This window comes from Manis pentadactyla, chromosome 2, assembly GCF_030020395.1.
Source record: "Manis pentadactyla isolate mManPen7 chromosome 2, mManPen7.hap1, whole genome shotgun sequence".
Taxonomy (NCBI): domain Eukaryota; kingdom Metazoa; phylum Chordata; class Mammalia; order Pholidota; family Manidae; genus Manis; species Manis pentadactyla.
The window spans coordinates 215,729,747-215,750,414 of NC_080020.1; the positions used below are offsets into that span (position 1 = coordinate 215,729,747).

The 20,668-nt window shown below is 46.9% G+C and overlaps 2 protein-coding genes and 1 pseudogene across 3 annotated transcripts in view; 2 read left to right on the forward strand and 1 right to left on the reverse strand.

The window, feature by feature from the left end:
- HADHB (hydroxyacyl-CoA dehydrogenase trifunctional multienzyme complex subunit beta) overlaps nt 1-20,668 on the reverse strand; it is a 92,794-nt gene that overhangs the window by 61,864 nt on the left and 10,262 nt on the right. The window contains exon 1 of one of the 2 annotated variants that reach the window (XM_057497358.1): nt 18,428-18,500. The exons of the other annotated variant lie outside the window; for it this stretch is intronic. The gene's annotated coding sequence lies outside the window, so the exon portion shown is untranslated. Of the gene's footprint in view, nt 1-18,427; nt 18,501-20,668 lie in introns of those variants that run through there. 2 annotated transcript variants of the gene reach the window in all.
- LOC130682686 (uncharacterized) lies at nt 1,883-4,456 on the forward strand (annotated as a pseudogene).
- On the forward strand, nt 4,178-11,866 carry LOC118921572 (adhesion G-protein coupled receptor F3-like). Its single transcript, XM_036903407.2, has 10 exons — nt 4,178-4,827; nt 5,310-5,519; nt 6,001-6,144; nt 6,322-6,518; nt 6,923-7,102; nt 7,964-9,346; nt 9,798-9,839; nt 9,929-9,991; nt 10,437-10,492; nt 11,335-11,866. Exons 1-10 carry the CDS (start codon nt 4,644-4,646, stop codon nt 11,354-11,356), a joined length of 2,481 nt encoding a protein of 826 aa, XP_036759302.2. The 5' UTR covers nt 4,178-4,643; the 3' UTR covers nt 11,357-11,866.

A 20,668-nucleotide genomic window follows, 5' to 3' on the forward strand; every position in this document is an offset into this window, starting at 1 on the left:
GCACAGACTTCAATCAACTTTCCTTTTTCAATTCAAAAATACATGCCCAACATTAGAAAAATAACCTTTCAAATTCCACACAAACCTATCTAGTCCCTTAATCTCCTTCCCCAGAAGCAACAATTGCCTAGTTTCTGACATATTCTTCCAGAAATGTTCTAAGTATAAAAAGCACAGGCACCCAATATAGATTCCCTTTTTTACATAAAGGGGATCAAAATATACACTTTAAACTTCACCATATATATTGGGGTTCCTCTGTGTCTTGGCAGCCCTTCTCTGGAAATTTGCACCACTGAGCTACTTTGCTTTTTATTTTTCCACAACAATGTTCTGTGGTCAGGAACTCCCATAATTCACTGAACCCATCCCTTTTGAATGGACATTTTGGTTGTTTAACTCATTCGCTATCACAAAGAACTCTGCCTTGAACATCCTTCTACATAATTTTGTATGCACGTACAAGTACACTTTGTCAACACTGCATATAATCAGTATCTTGTCTTTTGATAATTGGTAGGTGACAGAGTATTTTCTTATTTCAGTTTGCATTCCTCCAAACCTAAATTGGATGTCTTCATATGTTTATCAAACTATTGATATTTTCATTCCTATTTTTTGCCCATTTACTGTTTACTGATGTGTAAGTTTAAAAATTCTTATGTTACGATTAGGCCTTTACTCCGTCACACTGCTACAAGTATGTTTTCTTTTGCCTTTTACTCTTTCTTAAATTTCAAATTTAAGACTTTTTAGATAGTCTAATTTATTTCCTTTTTAGCTTTTCTGTTTTGTACCTTGCTTGGCAAAGCCTTCCTCCTTTCAAAATTATTTTGTGAAATTACTTGATAATTTCTCCTGGTCTTCCAGATTCTCTGTTACATTGAAGACTCTTGCATATCTGGAGATTGTTTTAGGATAGCAATCAGCTCTGATGTCTTTTCTATCCCTGGGTCTGTGATCATGATTCAGATTCCTGGGCATACCAGGGATCTAGATTTCCCTGTCACATTCAATAAGTGACTGTATGTGGCTTAATGACACATTGCTGGTTGTGGCCCAGGACCCCTAAGTCCTCTTCTGCTCACTGAATTTCTGGTCCAGACGCAAGGAGGAAAATGGGCAGTTCACTCTCACTGGGGCATGTGGGTTCCATGTGACCTGGATGCTCATGTGACTCAGTCACAGGCTATAGATGCTACCTGGCTCACGTTCACTCTTCCCACACATCCCATCTGTGCTCTGCCAGCTCTTCTCAAGAAATTTGCATCATGCCGCTGCAGAAGGCACTTGAGGACTGCTTCACTGAGCCATGGCCTGTGCGGCTGCCTCCATGCTCCTCCTGGCCATGACTCTCCCCGAGGTGGGGTCATCAATTGCCCTTGCATCCCAACCTGTGAGTAAGACTGGAGTGAAGACAGGGGTGTTCAAGCGACGATGGCAGTGGTCTCTCAGTATGAAGAGCAGCAAGGTGTGGAAGAAAGGACAGGTAAAGGGGTAATGGCTAGAGGGAGAGGAAGTAATGCATAAAAAACAAAGGGGCTGGTTTGTTATAAGATCTCGAGAGTTCAGTCTTATTTTCTATGGTTTGATGAACAGCTTTTGTTTCTTTATTTGAGTCCCTGTGAACTCCAGGAATGCCGGCCACACTTTGGATAAAGGCTTTTCCAGTCAAGCGTGCAATTTAAAAATTATAATAAAAACTTTCCAAATTTGGGACCCATTGGTGTAGAGGACAGGAAAGAATCTGAAGACAGGCATGCAGTCTAGATTAGTACTGTGTGATTTACATTTTCTCTCAGGTGGGTCTATCTGTCTCCTGTCTATACCATATCCTTATCTATATCCATATCTCCATATCTGTTTTTAGATAGATACCCACATAGGCATGCAATTTTGAAAGAGGAAGTAGTGGTAAGGAAATAACGGGAACAGGAGGATAAAGGAATGTGCTGCCTTCTGCTCACCCTCGTGGCAATTCCTATAGGGGGAACAGAAGTCCCCAAGTCCCTGGGCCCCAGCCAGCTCTGCCCAGCCCTCCCCACGGAGCTCCGGACCCAGCTGCTTCAATTAGCCTAGAGGCCCGGGGACAGGTAAAGTCAGGAAGGAATTAAGCAAAACATATTGACTCTGCCGGGTGTGCCTGGTTCCTGGGTTCAGGGGAGATTTGCAGGCCCTGATGGAGCCCCTGGGGCTGCATCCCTGGCACCTACTACCAGAAGCCTAATGTCTCCCCTTCTGCTGTGTCCGCTTGATACAAGGCAGAAAGAAGAGCTTCAAAGAGATGGAGTCATGCCAAATTGGCCATGCTGGGCCCTGAGCCACCTGGGGAAGAAGGTGCCTCTGGGATAAACTTGGGGTCAGCCTCTCCTCAGAGGACTGTCCTCTGTGCTCTGTTCCAGGGACAGAGTCAGGCTGGAGGGGAATCTGGGAAGCGACTAGACTAAGAGAGTGGAGCAGGTGGTGAGTGGACAGACAGGAGGCGCGGAGCAGGAGCGGGGTACTGGTGGGAATGAAGGACAGGAGGGATCCAGGGGCAGCGGGGGATAGAGAGAGCACCAGACCTGGCACAGGCCCAGCAGGACCAGACACCAGTTCTCTAGCTGTGAAGCTGTGAGAAAGCCATCCATCTCTGAGAACCTTGTCTATAAAATGGGGCTTGCTGGGAGGCTGGCAGTAGTCTGAGTGCACTGCAGCAGGGGAGGCCATTTCCCCGCTGAACCTTGCCAGTTCCTCGGCAGGCTATTCGGGGGTGAGGGTGTGGGGGTCTGCTCCAGCTTCCTGGCCGTGACCAGCCAGGTGTGCAAGGGAAATGTGGCCTTGCTGCCTCTCCTCTCCAGCTGTGCCCTCTGCTCTTATAGACGCAGTCCTGGTCTCGGTCCATGTAGAGCTGGACTTTTCAAATGAGGCCTGGCTACTGGCACTCTCCAGAACCCCGACTCTCCCCACCGCCTTGGCCTCTTCTCCCCCAAGAACTCTGACTAACCTCAGCCTCACAACAGGTAGGGGGAAATTCTACTGCCCCTGCCCCTCCACGGCTCTTACCCCACCTCTGGGAGGAAGTGGGGGTCAGAGAGAAGGGAACAAGGCTTCCCAGGTCTCCCACCCACTGCCCTCCACTGCCCTTTCCAGGCCAGCTCTCCTGAAGCGCCGAGAGTCCCTCCTATTTTCTGGAGCGTCTGCAAGGCCCTGTTCTCTCCTCCCTTCCCCACGCTACACACCTTTCCTCTCCTGCTCCATGTCCCTGTTAGGCTGCAGGTATCAGGGGAAGGGGTGAGCCTGAAGGACAAGCTCAAGCCTAACCAAAGAGGCAAAGAGACCAACAGGTTCTGGTGTGACAACATTCCAGAGCCTGATCGGATAACCCTCCCAACTACAGCCCTTCCCCCAAGCTAAAGGATTAGTGGTAACTTTCCAGTACCTGGCTAAAGGCCAATGAGAGACCCCCATGTACCCTAGACGAGCCAATTCCTCGCGCCAATGTACACCTTTGCTCTCCCTCCCCCTGCCTTCTTTAAAAACTTGCTGCCTGCCCTGCTGGGAGTGACTTCTCCTGCCTGTAATACCCAGGCCATGGAACATCACCCGCGGGTGCATTCATATAAACTACCTGACCCTTTGTTGCCTCTCTTCGCCTGCTTATTCCCGCTAAAATTTATCTTACAGTCACCACCTTTTAAACTTTGGCAGAGTCCCCAGGGGCAGACGGTGGTGGGCTGGACTTCCCTAATCCCTCCCCTGATGACTTGCCCAGTAGGACCTCCGAAGCTTTGAATCCTCCCTCAGGAGGCAGTTCCTGATGGGGTGGGGGTGGGGTGACTGAGCCACCTGTGACTTTGGGGTTGTCCCAGATGCCCAATCCTACACCCTCTCAGGTGTAGGGAGTTGTAGGTCCTGCCTGCCTCATACAGCCTGCCCCCTACTCATCCCCTTCCCCCTGTCACAGAGTGTAACGTCCATACGGCAGGGGGACCTCTTGTGCCTGGCTCTCTGGTTGCAAGTGGAACACCAGTGTCTGCTCCCGTCACCGTCCCTGCCCATCCTCCCACAACCACCAGCCCTGCAGCTGTCTTGTCTTCAGCCATCCTGAAGCCGGGTACTGCCAGCTGCTGCCACCTGGTGAGGAAGGTTGGGGACTTGGAAACCAATAGCCCAAGCGAGAGAACCCCTCTCTGTGTTGTTTTCCCCTCTGACCCCTGTGTTCTGCCAGCTGGTACAAGCCCAGCAGCTCCACTGGGTGGGAGAAAATCACAGGACCCGAGCTCGGGACCTGAGTAGTGAGACGAATGGACAAGAAGACTCTGGACACATGTCGACACGGAGAGAAAGTGCTGTAGTGACACGGCTCTTGACCCCAGCGGTCCCATGTTACCCGGGGGGACAGGGAGGGATAGGCCAAAAAGGTTGCATTTGGTTCCCAGTGACAGATAGGGTCTTCCGGGATGGGCTGCAGTAGCCACCCTCACCCAGGAACAAAACAAAACAAACCAGGCTAGGAGGGCAGACGGGTGAGGAGAAACAGGCTCAGATGATGAGGAAGGGGTGACACTCAGCTGCCCGGAGGGCCGCTGTGCCTGCCAAGGGCCCCCTGTCTCCTGCCACCCTGCAGTCCCGGAACCCTGCTCCTGAACTCCTGGCTACAGATGCCTGGCAACACGCTGAACCTGACCTTCCTCACCAGCCATGAGACCACCGACCTGAACTGGCTCCTGTGGCGCACAGGGAACCCCAGCCCCGTCCTCCTGCAGCCAGGGTCCCGGGTGTCCCTGACCTCTCGTCCAGGCCAGGTGGTCCTCAGCATCTTCAACATCTCCCATGAGTGGGCAGGTAGCTGGGCAGCCCTTCCCTCCTCCTCCCTCTCTTCTCCTTCCCTCTACTTTTGTCTCCTCTTCCTTCCCTTTTCATCCTTCCATTTATTCTTTATGGGGAAACGAAGGCTTAGGGGCCCATTGATGTGAAAAATTATAATGAGAAAATGCTGAAAATCTGGGCTCAATTTTGCCTGAGAGCAGATGTGTTTTTTCAAGAGGCTGAACTGGAGAGGCTGGTGCAGGAAGGACCTCTACTGGCAGGAGAGAGGTTCACCTCAGAATCCAAGGCGACAGGCAACTAGTAAAAAAGGGTCAGGAGCTCCTACTCCAGATCTCTTCTTCCTTGCAGGAATCCTTTGGGGGCAGGGATCTTTCTTGCTGGGGTTCAGCAGAGGCTGGACCAAGAAGGCAGACCTTGGGCGTGGCTCGGGAAGCAGCAGATTGAGTGGCAGGGGTGGCGCCAGAGCAGCGGGAGGTGCAGCAGCTGTGTGTCTGCAGGCGAGTACCAGTGCTGCTTTGAGGCCCAGGGATTCAGGTGGGAGCTGTACCACGTGGTGAGAGTGCCCCTGCAGGCGACAGACGTGGCTCGGCTTCCAGACCAGCTGTCCATCTCCTGTGCCGCGTCCCCTGGCTTCCAGCTGAGCTGCTGTGTTCCCAGCACACACCCGACCTACATGCTGTCCTGGAGCCCCGGAGAAGGCAGCAAAGGTGTGGAGAGGGGCCAGTGCTTGGGGGTCAGGAGCTGGCCTTCCAGTTCACAGGAAACAGGCTGCAATTCACCCTGGAGTCTGGGGCCAAGACCAACTCATTTTAGTCCATAGGGCAATCCCACCTCTGTTGATACAGAAATAACCATCGAGTACAGATAACTGTTTGCAAAATGTTCCATCCACACCGTCACGCTGAACTCTCACAAGACACTTCAAGAGAGTCGTTTGGTGACAGTGTCCATTTCACAAATGAGGAAACCGTGGCTTCAAGTTCTGGGACTAGTCAGAGACCCCCAGGCTGCCGTTCACCAAAACCTGGGTTCTTCCTCCCATAGTCTGATGCCCATGTACTCAGCTCTTCCCCGCTGCTGCATCTGCTTCTGAAATTGCTAGAAAGACTGGAACAGCATCCCTGGGCCTGCTGGGATGTAGGTATGCTCCAGGCCCCGTGACTGTCTTTTGTCTAACCTCACCCTCAGCTTCCTTACTCAACACGTCAGGCCACCAGTGTCTTGTGCTGGACATTCTGCACTGCCCGGAAGCTGACACCATGTACACTTGTGACCTGCAGAGCCCAGGACTAACCCCTCTCAGGGTCCCTGTCTCTGTCACCATCATCCAGGGTATGTGGGACTTGGGGTCCAGCTGGCGACGCCCCACCTGCTTGCCCTGGGAGCTCCTCCTGGACATTCCCTGCACTGGGCAACAGGGTGGGGCTCCAGAGCCTGCCTGGATTTCTACCCAAGGAACAGCCCAGGGTAGACTGTGGTCTCTGTGCCCTCCCTGATACCACTGTACAGATGGAGACACCACCTGCCCCGAGGACTCCTCAGCTATTGCCTGGAATGTCACCAAGGCTGGCCATGTGGCACAGGCCCCGTGTCCCGTGAACAGGACGGGCATGGTGAAGAGGACCTGTGGGCCCAGAGGGACCTGGGGACCCACCCAAAGCAGCTGCACAGACACGGGGCTCCTGGCCTTGCTTCGTAGAACCCGGGTAAAGCTTCCGGCCCTGCTGCCCACATGCCTTGCCCTCGGTGACCTACCCCTTTCCTCACTCAGGACCCAGCTTTAGAATCATTGGCCCCTGAGACCCAATGTGAAGGTTAGTCAGCCCCTCTGAACTGCAGCCTTGGGCAGATGACCAGGAAGGAGGTGTGGGAGCCGTAGCATGGCTAGCTGTCTCACCGGGGGGAGGGCGCTATTTCCAAACCTTAAGCATCAAGCGTGTGTCCCACTAACACTGGTGTTAGTTCCTTCCACATGGTCACCTTGCTTTGTACTTCTTGCTCCTCTGGGGTGGGGTGCTACATGGGGAGGAAGAGACTGGATGGGGTAGGAGGGGGCCCTCCATTGTGAGGACTCACCCACCATCCTCTTTCGGCCATCTGTCTGTCTCAGCTGCTGCAGGCAGGCCAGGGCTGGCCTGCTGATGAGGTGCCACAGATCCTGGCAGAGCTGCGGGAGCAGGTGGTGGCGGTGGACTCGCCCTCAGACTTATTGGTGCTGCTGGGCACCATGACACTTGTGGCCAAGGTGGTGGTGAATGCCAGAGTACAGCTTAACTACAGAGCCATGGAGGTGAGATCTCTGAGCCATAGCAGGAGACACCTGGGCAGTGGGGGCCAGCAGGTCTTCACCTCTGGGCACATCTGTCCCTTAGACATCACTGTGGGCTGTCAGATGGCAGACCGTTTTAGAATCTGCTCTCCAAATCCTGGTCCATCTCTACTCTTGGACACCAGTGTCCAAGGCTTTGGAATGTGGAGAAGGCCTGATATGTAAAGAAGGAAACACAGGGAAGGTGGGGTTGGGGGAAGGCAAGAAGAGGTGTGAAGATAGGAGTTCAGAGGCATGCACATGCAGACGTATGGCTATGACAGGAGTCCCCTCATCCCGATCACTCCATATGCAGGGTAGGTAGTTATATGGAGATACTGAAATGACACTTGGCTTTGCAGGACTCACCTAAATCAGATCTCAGTATTGGCATCAGCCGGTGATTCAAACCCTGCAGCCAGAAGAATAAGGGGGGCAGTGACACTGCACACCCTTCCTGTCTGGGAACACGCAACACATATGGGTGTGCAGACATGCATGTGGCCCTTACTTCAGAACACTCTGCCCTCTACCTCTGGGCAGTGTGCCTAGCTTAACAGACTTGTGGAGGTCACAGAACTGGAGGTGATCTCCTTAGGGATGGAGGGGAAGAAGGTTCTCAGATGCAGGGACTTGATGTGCATCAGGAGACCACCTGCTTGAAGATGCCCAGTGGTTAGCTGAGCAGCTCCCCGTTCCTCCTACCTAGAAAGTTTCCCTTCACAGGCCTGCCCACCTTGCCCCTGTCTCCCCACTGGATTAGGAAGGGTGGCTCTTGGGGTCTGTAGTTCCCAATGCCCCTGGCTAGGAAAGTAGGGCTCATTTCTCTGTTGGGTACCACAGGCTCTCCTGAGAACCACAGACAAGGTCCTAGACATGGACAGCAGTTCTCTGTGGACCCCAGTCCAGGCCCAGAGGCCCTCGGTGGGCTCAGATCTTCTGCTGGCTCTGGAGACCCTGGCACGCAGCCTGTGCCCACAGGATCACCCCTTCTCCTTCAGCCTGTCCAACGTGCAGCTGCAGACTCAGCTCCTGGGACCCACATTTCCTGCTGACTACAGAGTCTCCTTCTCCACTCAGCCCCCTCTGGAGGTACAGATTCCCGGGCGCTCACTGGCCCCACTGGGCCGTGTCGGAAACAACATCAGTATTACTAGCATGATGCTGCAAAAATTAGACCGCCTTCTACCCTCAAACTATGGACAAGGGCTAGGGGACTCCTTCTATGCCACTCCTGGACTGCTCTTCGCCATCTCCATCATGGCAGGTGGCCAGGCCTTCAATCAGGGAGAAGTCATCATGGACTTTGGAGACACAGATGGCACCCCCCACTGTGTCTTCTGGGACCATGATCTCTTCCGGGGCAAGGGGGGCTGGTCAGATGAAGGGTGCCAGGTGCAGGCAGCCAGTACCAGCCCCACCACTCAGTGCATCTGTCGGCACCTCACTGCCTTCTCCATCCTCATGTCCCAGTACACTGTTCCAGAAAACCCCACGCTGGAGCTGCTGACCCAGGTGGGCTTGGGAGCCTCCATTTTGGCACTGCTTGTGTGCCTGGGTGTGTACAGACTGATATGGAGAGTTGTGGTCCGGAACAACGTTGCCTACCTACGTCACGTGGCCCTGCTCAACATGGTGCTCTGCCTGCTGGCTGCAGACACCTGCTTCCTGGGAACCCCACTGCTGCCTCCAGGGCCCCAAAGCCCACTCTGCCTGGCTGCTGCCTTCCTCTGCCATTTCCTCTACCTGGCCACTTTTTTCTGGATGCTGGCTCAGGCCCTGATGTTGGCCCACCAGCTGCTCTTTGTCTTCCATCAGCTGTCCAAGCACAGGGTGCTCTCCCTGATGGTGGTCCTTGGCTACCTGTGCCCCATGGGGTTTGCAGGTGTTGCCTTGGGCCTTTACCTACCCCGAGGGCAATACCTGGGGGAGGGGGTATGCTGGCTGGATGGGAGGGGAGGAGCACTCTACACCTTCGTGGGGCCAGTGCTGGCTATTGTGGGTGTCAACGGGCTGGTACTAACTATGGCTGTGCTGAAGTTGCTGAGACCATCGCTGTCAGAAGGGCCCCAGGTGGAAAAGCGCCATGCTCTTCTGGGGGTGATCAAAGCCCTGCTCGTACTCACACCCATCTTCGGCCTCACCTGGGGGCTGGGTCTGGCTACTTTGTTAGAAGAAGTCTCCATGGTCCCTCACTACATCTTCACGATTCTCAACACCTCCCAGGTGGGTGAAAACGTGGTGGCTGTGCTTTTCGCCCTTTTAGATGGTCTAAGTCACTGCCAGTCCCTTCTCAGGGAGGCATGGTGGTGGAGCAGAAACACAGGCTCGGGAACTTTAGAAAGCTCAGGCTTGGATCCCAGTTCTTCCACCGTTCAGCTAGGTAACTGTGGACAAACCTGAGCTTTGGTTTTCTTACCTGTAAAATAATACCTGGTTTTGTCAGAGAAGTCAGGGAACTGTCAGTACTGAATCCTACGATATTGCTGAGGTAATCCTAACGGTTAAGAAAAGCACCTAAAATGGATCCTGTGCACCAAATGATGTGGCCACAACTCGAGATGGGAAGCTTCAGGATGTGAATTAGACAAGGGGACAGAAGTCGAAGGGAGAGGGAAAGGGCTGACTTCAGTTGATTCCTTCCTCCTCTGCCTAACTTATCCCCATGTCCTTTCAGGGCGTCTTCATCTTGTTCTTCGGCTGCCTCATGGACAAGAAGGTGCGTCTGGCCACCTAACCTCTGCCTGACTTGTGGTGCCAAGGCTGGAACTTGGGCCAGCATAACCCAGGCATTTATTCCTGCTGCAGGTACAGGAGGCTTTACTCAAACGCTTGTGCCACACCCAACCTCCCAACTCCACCATCTCCCTGGTGAGTTCCTGGCTTTGAATCCCCAGTTCTCCCAAGAGCATGTCAGAAGCAGGTGTTCCAGAGCCTTCCTCAGAGGAGATGGGCACAGCTTAGAAGCCAAGAGTAGATTGGGGTTGTTTTCAGAATGAGCACTTCTCAGTGCTTTTCTCCAGTAGTGGAGAAAGCAGCCTCGTCAGGGCAGTCAGAATCAGGTTCCTGGGTTCCTCATCACAACCGGGACTCCTGGTAAGTCTCTTGTCCCTGGTTTCACCATCTGAAAATCTGCCTCCAGTTACCATCTGAAGGGAAATGGTAGGACTGGTGTGCACGGGAATCACTGTAGCTAAGAGCAAAGTACCTAGGTCACAATAGGAGGGCAGGTGATAATGGAAAACTGGATACAGCCTCTGCAAGGGCTGACAATATAATAAATGCCCTGCAACTGGGCCACCTCACCCCTTCCTAGGCCACAAATGACACCTGTATCCCAGAACACAGCAAAGAAAGAAGTGAAAATGCCAGGTGAGAATTAAGCTTTCTTGGGAGCAGTGGGAGCAGCACGGGGTGAGGAATGCAGCGAAGGTTTTCCTGGCAAAACTCTTGGCTGAGGTTCATCTTCATATACCTATCCCAGCCCAAAGAGTGGGAAACAGACTATCAGGACAGACATTTCCAGGTGGGCTGGTGAAGGTGGAGGCCTCAGAGAGCAAATGGTATAGCATCTTCTATTGCTTTCCCAGGAACCTGGAGGAATTTCTCCTCCACCAACCCTTGACTCAGTTCACTAAAAATTCCTTTTCATATCATCAAATTTAATTACCCTGTAAAGCCCTTGTTTTGAAGGAACTGCAGTTGCTGGGCTTGGTGTCTGGAGGGGAGGGCAGCTGAGGCGGCGGGGCAGGGTCTCCTTTCACCAGCCCAGACCTTCAGGGTGAGCACTTCCCCGGGAGGCAGAAGCTCCAGACAAACCACATGCTGAGCCTGTTCCTCCAAGGGAGAGGAGGGAGTGTTTGAATCCACCAGAGTGGCCCTGGCCCCATGCTCCGAGCCCTTCCCGGCTCCCAAAGCTCAGGCTGCAGGAAAGACAGGCTGTGTTTCCATTAGTCATAATCCCTTCTTTTGGAACTCCCGGGTCCCCACCCCTAAATTACCCAAACAAGAACAGCATAAAAACCTACCTAAAGCTGCCTAAGGAATAAGCCTGTCTCTGCTGTAATAATGAACAGATATGAAAATTCAAAACAAGTGCAAGTAAAACTGTCTCAACCAGTTTTTAACTACTCAACAGCTCATATTACAGATGTATTTGATCAAAAGCTTTCAACTATTCAGTGATTTCTTTTCTGATTATTTCTTCTTTATAGGTACAAAGAAAGGATGACTTAACTGACAGGAATTCTGATGTTCCAAACGGAGGTGAAGGATAGAAATTGGTTTGCTTCTTTTTAAAGTTTAGGAAAAGATGAAATTAATAGATCCCTATTTCTTTAACCTTTAAAAAAATATTAACATAACATGAAAGTTTCATGGACATAGGCACGTAGACCAAAAGTCACTGATAAGAGCACATTTGTTAAGAATGTATCAGACATTTTAAAGTAGACGGAGAGCACTGCAGACTGCCCAGAATTCAGAAGACAAATGCTGACAGTTAAAAGTAAAGGACCAAGCTATGACTACACAAAAAGAAGAAATACTTAAGAAAAGCCTTTCGAGGACGCCAAGATGTCCAGCTAAATTAATTTACAGAATCCACAAGAGGATGACAACAGGATTCTAAAAACCTTTTAGATAAATGAAAATATTCTGAGTGGGTCTTCGTTATTTACAAAATTCATGGATATTTTTATAAAACAGAATGGGAACACGTTGTTGAAATAAAGATGTGTTACCACATGCCACTGAAAACCCTTCTTACAAAAGCTATACCTTCACTTAAACCATTTGTGTCAATATTTTAATTACACATAAACTGGACCAAGTATTTCTCTAAATGGTTTCAATCAAGAAGTTACCAACTCACCGGGCAACAGCACTGTTTCTATGCCTCCCTCGTACTTGTTCCAGCCCCGGTGTGTGCCAAGCAGCTGCTCAAACAGTGGGGACTGTGCCTTGGTGGTTTTTCTGACGACATAGTCACATCGCAATTTCACTTCCTTATTTAGTCTCAATATTTTAAATTATAAAATTATTTTTTGAACAATTCAAATAATACACTTGTACTTTAGAAGCAGCAGACTGCTTTTCTGAGTATGCTTTTTTATAAAAATGTGTTCTCATTTTCCTTCTCAACTGTGAGCACATAATCAATGCATGCTCTGCTGCAAAAATACTTTAGAATTGATAAATGAAATAATATTAAGCCTTTGTTCACTTGGCCCTCACCATAAAAAAAAAAAAAGACTATAAAAGGAGGGAGGCTATAAAGGGAAATATAAGAAAGTGAGACTGAGCAGTGATTCCATTTCTAAACAGATGGCTGAAAGAAATAAGTAGGGAAGTGAACAGATAAATGCATAAAGGATATGCATTCCATGTTTACACCCTTAAAATAGATGCATTTAATAACTAACAACTTAGGATAACCATAGGAAGGAATGCTATGTGGTCTTTAAGAAGTATGTATAGCTACACCTAATATGGAAAAAGGTTTTGGCTCTATTGCCAATAAAATTCATTGACTTACCTAAGCAACATTCACAGAAATGGTCACAATTGAGACTTTTGCTTCATCAAAGCACTAAGCATACATATTTAGTGCATGCCGGTTGACAAAAAACTGAGGATTTTTATTACGTTGATCAAAAATTTTACATTTATTTTCATTTAAATCTGGGAAAACAGAAGCATCTTCAAACAGAGCAATAAGCTCACTTCAACGGAGCAATGGGGAAAAAAGGCATTCTTTAAAGCAGGACCGTCTTTATGTTCGCAGCAGCCTCATGGTTGACGAATATGGTTTGATTACAAATGAGTAATGAAAGGCAAAATCTGCCAGTAAGCTGAGAACCACACTTACCTCTTATAAAAAATAAAGCAAACAGTTCTCCAATACTTTTCCACTTTATTAAGGTTAACAAACATGGTATTTATGTATCTAAACATTTACTGTTAAGTTTTCAGTGACGTTTAGATTCTAAATTATCTTTCCATACTTAAGTTCATGTAGGCACACTGGTGTGTATTTTCTAGAAAACGCTTACCTTTATGTAATAAATAGGAATGAGCATAATTTGAAAACGTTACAAAGATGATTCCAAATCTAATTAACTTCTTTCCCAAGCTGCAACCACTCACTAAGCCTTTAATGAAAAGAGAGACCAAAAGCGATTGCTTCAGCGTACCACTGGGTGAGATTCCGGTGACTAAGAAATCCCTGAAAGCAGTAAGCTGTGATTATTGGAAAGCTCAGAACACCAGCAAAGCTACTGCAGAGTGTTTACCAGAAGGCCATAAATTTGTTTTCCTCAGAGGAGCTAGAAAGTATAGATCTCCTTTAGTAATGCATTGAAATGGCATTGCCTAGTGTGAATGTTACACAGAAATTCAGGTTGCCTCTTCTTGATCTATTATTTTGGATAAGCTTCTACTATCATAGCATGGCCCTGAAAAGGAAAAAAAAGTTCAGTGAGGGCAATGAAAGGAGATGAATCCAGCCAACAGAGGCACCAAAGAACATGGGGAAAATACAGCTCTGGAGTTTGATTCTGGCTCTGCTATTCAAATAGTGTGTGATCTTGGAAAAGTTATTAGCCATTCTGGGCCTCAGTTTCTTTTGTAAAATGGGGCTCATGGTGCCTATATCATCGTGGTTTATGAGCATTAAATTACCGTGCTGTGTGTATAGACATGTATTCATGTACACATACGTATACATACACACATCAGAGTCTGTCTAGCAGAGTCTGATTCCTTGTAGATGATCTATGTATGGTTTCTATTAAAAGTGATTTTGTAGTTTCCATAATGAGTGTATATTACTTTTAAAAATGCAAATCATAAACATTGTTTTAGGAAAAAATTAGCTTGGATTTATGGCCCAGTATGTGGTCTATTGTGGAAAATGTTCCATGTGCACTGGAGAAGAATGTGCATCCCGCTGCTTTTGGGTGTAGAGTTCTGTAGATGTCTGTTAGGTCTATCTGTTCTAGTGTGTTGTTCAGTGCCTCTGTGTCCTTACTTATTTTCTGTCTGCTGGATCTGTCCCTTGGAGTGAGTGGTGTGTTGAAGTCTCCTAGAACGAATGCATTGCATTCTATTTCCTCCTTTAATTCTGTAGTATTTCTTTCACATACGTCACTGCTGCTGTATTGGGTGCATATACATTTATAATGGCTATATCATCTTGTTCGACTGACCCCTTTATCATTATGTAATGTCCTTCCTTATCTCGTTACTTTCTTGGTTTTGAAATCTATTTCGTGTGATACAAGTACTGCAACACCTGAATTTTTCTCCCTATTGTTTGCATGAAATATCTTTTTCCATCCCTTGACTTTTTAGTCTGTGAGTGTCTTTGGGTTTGACGTGAGTCTCTTTTAAGTAGCATATAGATGGGTGTTGCTTTTTTATTATCCATTCTATTACTCAGTGTCTCTTGATTGGTGCATTCAGACCATTCACAATTAGGGTGATTATTGAAAGATATGTACTTATTGCCACTGCAGGCTTTAGATTCGTGGTTACCAAAGGTTCAAGGGTAGCTTCTTTACCACCTAACTAACTTAACTCACTTATTAAGCTATTATAAACGCAGTCTGATTCTCTATTTCTCTCCCTTCTTATTCTTCCTCCTCCATTCTTTATATGTTACGTGTTTTATTCTGTACTCTTTTGTGTTTCCTTTGACTGCTTTGTGAATAGTTTATTTTTTGCCTTTAGTTAGTATTTGGTTGGTCTGCTTTCTTTGATGTGATTTAATTTTCTTTGGTGACATCTGTTTAGCCTTAGGAGTGCTTCCATCTAGAGCAGTCCCTTTAAAATATTGTCTAGAAGTGGTTTGTGGGAGGCAAATTCCCTCAACTTTTGCTTGTCTGGGAATTGTTTAATCCCTCCTTCATATTTAAATGATAATCGTGCTGGATACAGTATTCTTGGTTCAAGGCCCTTCTGTTTCATTGCATTAAATATATCATGCCATTCTCTTCTGGCCTGTAAGGTTTTCTCTGAGAAGTCTGATGATAGCCTGATGGGTTTTCCTTTGTACGTGATCTTTTTTCTCTTTCCAGCTGCCTTTAATATTCTATCCTTGTCTTTGGTCTTTGCCATTTTAATTATTATATGTCTTGGTGTTGTCGTCCTTGGGTCCCTTGTGTTGGGAGACCTGTGGGCTTCCATGGTCTGAGAGACTATTTCCTCCCCCAGTTTGGGTAAGTTTTCAGCAATTATTAATTCAAAGACACTTTCTATCCCTTTTTCTCTCTTTTCTTCTTCTGGTTCCCCTATAATGGGAATATTGTTGCATTTTTAAATTGGTCACACAGTTCTCTTAACATTTTTATTTCATTCCTGGAGATACTTTTCTCTCTCTCTGCCTCAGTTCTCTGTATTCCTGTTCTCTGATTTCTATTACATTAACGGTCTCTTGTACCTCATCCAGTCTGCTTTTAAGTCCTTTGAGAGATTGTTTTATTTCTGTATTCTCCCTTCTAACTTGATCCTTTAGCTCTTGCATATTTCTCTACAGGTCCATCAGCATGGCTATGACCTTTATTTTGAATTCTCTTTCATGAAGATTGGTTATATCTGTTTCCCCAAGCCCTCTCTCGGGCGTTGTCTGGGTGATTCAGGACTAGACCAAATTCTTTTGCATTTTCATGGCGATAGAGGTAGTCATAGGCAGGTGGCGTGTGTGTCAGCTGGGAGGACAAAGTCCTTTCCTGCTTGTTGGTCGCACTGCCCCTCTCCGCTGCCTGTATCTGTTACCCGCACACTGGGAGCAGTCCTCCGGGCAGCCCAGAGCCCTGCGGGAAGAGGCAGTCACACTGGGTGTGCTCTCCTGCGAGAATGGCGCCCCTTCGCGTCCTGCCCCGGGTTCCTCTGTCTGTGCTGGGCAGTTGCGCTCTGGCCGCAGACCGGGACCTGGCTGGGTTGGATGTGTACCGGGATGAGACTGTGGGTGGCTGCTCAGCCGCTTTGGCGGGGTCGTGCCTGTGGGGGAGTGAACGGCAATCTGTTTACTGTCGTGAGGGGCTTCAGAGCAGTGCGGCCTCCCAGGGGTCTGGGGTGCCCAAAGCTCCTCAGGATTCCCAGCCTGCTGGGCTGAGTGTGCTGGGCTGATGCTGTCCAGATGTGAGGCTCCTATCCCTTTAAGACTTTCAAAAAGCACTCGCTTTTCTTTTGTCCCAGGGGAGCCAGCTGCGGGGGACCACTCACAGGTTTCACTTTTCCTTTTCCCTAATATCTAGCGCACCATGCAGTGTGTCTGCGATCCTGGTGCAGATCACTAAGGCTGGTTACTTATCAGTCCTGCGCTTCCACTACCTCCCTGCTCAGACTCCTTTCCTCCTGCCGGTGAGCTGGGGTGTGGGGTGTGGGGGCGCTAAGGTCCCACTGGGCTGCGGCTTTTATCTTACCCCCTTCGTGAGATGCTGAGTTCTCGCAGATGTAGATGTAGCCTGGCTGTTGTACTGTATCCTCTGGTCTCTTTTAGGCGTAGTTGTGTTTGTTGTATTTTCAGAAATGTATATGGTTTTGGGAGGAGATTTCCACTGCCCTACTCAAGTCGCCATCTTGGCTCCTCCCATCATTAGCTTGGATTTAAATGGCATCTTCCTTCCAAAGTACTATCAGAATTAAAATTGTACCTTCTAACCCCCTGCAAAAATAATTTTCTAGTTGTCTGTCAGCAGAAATACTGCTCTAAGTTTTAAACAATGAAATCAAACCTTCTTGGATGAGCTTGTTTTGTTTCTAAGAAAATGACTTTCCAAGAGGCACCTATGAAGCTGCAGTGACATACCTGCCCTCCAGCTGCACAGGCAGCCACTAAGCCATATTGGCCTCCTTCCTTCCGTAACCTGTTGGCAGCTGCCATGACCAGCCGACAGCCAGTGGCTCCAAATGGGTGGCCCAGAGACAGTGATCCACCCCAGTTGTTCAACACAGATCTTTGAGGGGCTGCAACAGATCCATCTTTCTAGACAAAAGGAAGGTAGCATTCTTGATGGAAGTTTCTCTTCCTACTGTGCAGCTGCTGAGTACAAGGAGGATCCTCTGTCCTCACTCTCCTGCTGCTAAAGATTCAGATTCTTACTCGTACTGCTGAAGCGTCAGTATAGGAAAGAGATTACAGAAAGAAATGGGTTACACTGTATTCAGAAGAGAAGGTGAATGAAGCAACTTCACTACCATATATTTACAGCATTATTTCCATAAGAAAATACCCTCCAAGCCATAAACCATCTGTTTAAAAATAAACATTTATTATTTCTGTACATTCGTATTCACACACACATACATTGTTCAAAAATGATGGCATTATACACACTCCTCTGCACTTTGCTTTTTATACTTAACATATCTTCTAGATCTTTCCATATTAGTATATAAAGATAGGTCTCTTTTTTCTAGCAGATACCAAACATTTCCCCAGTATATTTTTAGGTTAATGACTTGTTCAAAATATAAACACCAAAACAATCTAAAAAGAAGAGAACTAGTATTTCATTTAGTTTGAACCTAATTACCAAAGTCCATTATCAGCTTTTGGAGAGACTGGGCCTTACTTGGGGACAAAAAGTAGCAGAAAAGTCTAAGGAGAACTGCAGTTTGATTCTAGGGAATTTCTGTGCAGGTCTAGCATCATTCTGACTGCACACACTTGGCGTTGTACTGTGCCAAGGTTTGGATGAGCCCATCAACTGCAATTCTGCTACTTTCCAGAAGGCAAAAGCAGTGGATTAAACGCCCTTCACAATAACCATGGGCCCTGAATTCAGACTTCAGAAGAGGCCCAGAAACAATGTATTTATCTCAAGACAAGGAAAGGATATCCCTGTTGGAACTACACTACCTAGAGCCACACTAGGTTTTCAAAACAGGGCTGGTTCAATCTAACATTACACAAGCTTGCTCATGAAAAAGGATGAAAAACAAACGTTATCATATTATTTGACTTACTCTATTCATTTCATGCAAATGTTATCCGTATATTAGTCTACTAACAGTATTACCCACTGGGTTACACACAAAGACCACTTTTGAAAGTGCCTTAAAAGGAGTAAATAAACTATGTAGGGTGATGGATATGTTCATTAACTCAATCATCGTAATCACTTCACCATGTATATACATATTAAATCATCACGTTGCATACCTTTAAAGGAAATCACGTTGTACAATCTAAATATGTACAAGTTTTTATATATCAATCATACTTACTAAAAGCCGGGGGGAAAAGGGCGGGGGGAGGAAGGAAGGAAGGAGGGAGGGAGGGCACAATCATTCCATACTGACGAAGTGCCTCATAGTAAAAATGGAATGCGAACGCCATCCAACACGACAATATTCCTTATATTGGGTTTGGCTAAGGTTTTCTTTGATTTGGTCTGGACAGCTTTAAGATAAAGTTCAAAGAACTATTTGAAGTTAGATGACCTTTAACATTTTTAAAAATAGGCATTCTAGGAAGACTCACATGATTCAATGCTAAATTGCATTGCCATTTACTAAACCAATTCAAATAAAAAATTTTTTAAGAGCTAAGAAATTGTCTACCATTTACAAGTTCCCAAACAATATTTCCGGAAAACACTTTATAATTACACCTAATAATAAGGGTATTTATGCCATTAACAAAGTTGTTTCTTCTGTCCATCAGTAGATGAATGGATAAAGATGTGGTACATATATACAATGGAATATTATTCAGCCATAAGAAAAAAACAAATCCTACCATTTGCAACAACATGGATGGAGCTAAAGGGTATTATGCTCAGTGAAAGAAGCCAGGCGGAGAAAGACAAGTATGAAATGATTTCACTCATCTGTGGAGTATAAGAACCAAGAAAAAAACTGAAGGAACAAAACAGCAATAGACTCACAGAACCCAAGAATGGACTAACAGTTACCAAAGGGAAAGGGACTGGGGAGGATGGGTGGGAAAGGAGGGATAAGGGAAAAAAGTGGCATTACAATTAGCACACAGAATGTATGGGGCAGGCACCAGGAAGGCAGTATAGCACACAGAAGACAAGTAGTGTTTCTATAGCATTTTACTACACTGATGGACAATGACTGTAGATGGGTATGTGGTGGGGACTTGATAATCGGGAGAATCTCGTAACCACAATTTTGTTCATGTAAGTATATATTAATAATACAATAAATAAATAAATAAATAAATGAATGAATAAATGCATAAATGAATAGATTCTTGTTTTCAAATGTTTGACAATCTATAACATTGAATGCAAGTGATCTGACACATGTCTGTCCTTCAGATTAGAAGCTGCCCATAGCTCATATTGTTTACTCTCCACATAAATTAATATTCTTGCCTTTCTATGTAGAAATAAAGGCCATTTGTTGGGTGGCTACTGTCATTCTGTAACAACCTACAATGCTTCTTTATTTGTTTGACTCGATCTGTCGCTATTTTCAAGCTAAGAGTCACGATAAAACGTGGAACAAAGATTCTCCTGACAGCTTTAACAGAGATGTGTTAAAGGAGATAAAGGCACAGGAAGGTAAGTAAGGAGAATGGGGCAAACTCAAGCATGTGGCTAAAGGCCAGGGTAAGGCAGTGTCGACATGAAAGGAAAGGAAGGGACCAATGCAAGACATTTTATAAAGGAAGATGAGGTATCTTGGTGCCCAGTTAGAAATGGAAAGAAAGGAAAACAAAATTATAAAGGAAGCTTAGAGTCTAAGAAAACCTGCCTCCTCTACACAGAATGAGAACTGCTTTTGGAAGAAAGGTGACTTCATTTTTTAAAATGCTGATTTTGAGCTGACAGAGACACGTAGGTGGGTACGTCCATTTGACAGGTAGCTAGAGATGCAAAACTAGAGCACCCTTAAGAGAAGTGAGGTGTAGGTGAGAGAGTTACGAGATTTTGCAGTTTAGAATACAGAGAAAAGAAGAGACATATTTTGTAGTGCCTGCTCACCTACAATCCCTTCTAAAGGGGCTACCCTGATTGGAGTGCCTGCCACAGACACCTTATCCCTAAGCCCACAGCCAAAGCTGATTAGATTCAGGGTAGGCACTGGACAACCAAAAGTCAATCCCCAGAGTGGCCAATCAGTAACCCATGTCATCTACCTACAAGTGATAAGTAGTGCCAGTCAGATTCTCTCTCTTAGGAATCTAAAGAAGCATAGAAATACCAATTAGTTGAAGCTGAGAAGATGTCATGAGGAAGAAACAGGGGGATGGTAAACTGAAGTCATTTGTAAGCCAGAGTTATGGGGCAGCAAAAACTGAGTGAGCAAAGAAGCCAGCAAGAAGTGGAAAGGATATAGACAGAGGAGCAGAAAGGCCAGGAAGCAATATACCATGTGGCCAGGAGAGAAACAAAGTTGCTTAGCTCCTGGTACTTCCCCAGTTGTAGTACACTCAAGGCCTCTTTTTTTTTTTTTTATTAAGTTATCACTGATATACATTCCTATGAAGGTTTCACAAGAAAAATAATTTAGTTGCTACATTCACCCATACTATCGAGACCCCCCATACCTCATTGCGGTTACCGTCCA

Excerpts from the sequence above, each read along its gene's own strand:
- LOC118921572 (XM_036903407.2), top strand. The coding sequence starts at position 4,644 with ATGCCTGGCAACACGCTGAACCTGACCTTCCTCACCAGCCATGAGACC. Across the intron at positions 4,828-5,309 it reads CATCTCCCATGAGTGGGCAG|GCGAGTACCAGTGCTGCTTT; the intron begins GTAGCTGGGCAG and ends GTGTGTCTGCAG. Across the intron at positions 6,145-6,321 it reads CTCTGTCACCATCATCCAGG|ATGGAGACACCACCTGCCCC; the intron begins GTATGTGGGACT and ends ACCACTGTACAG.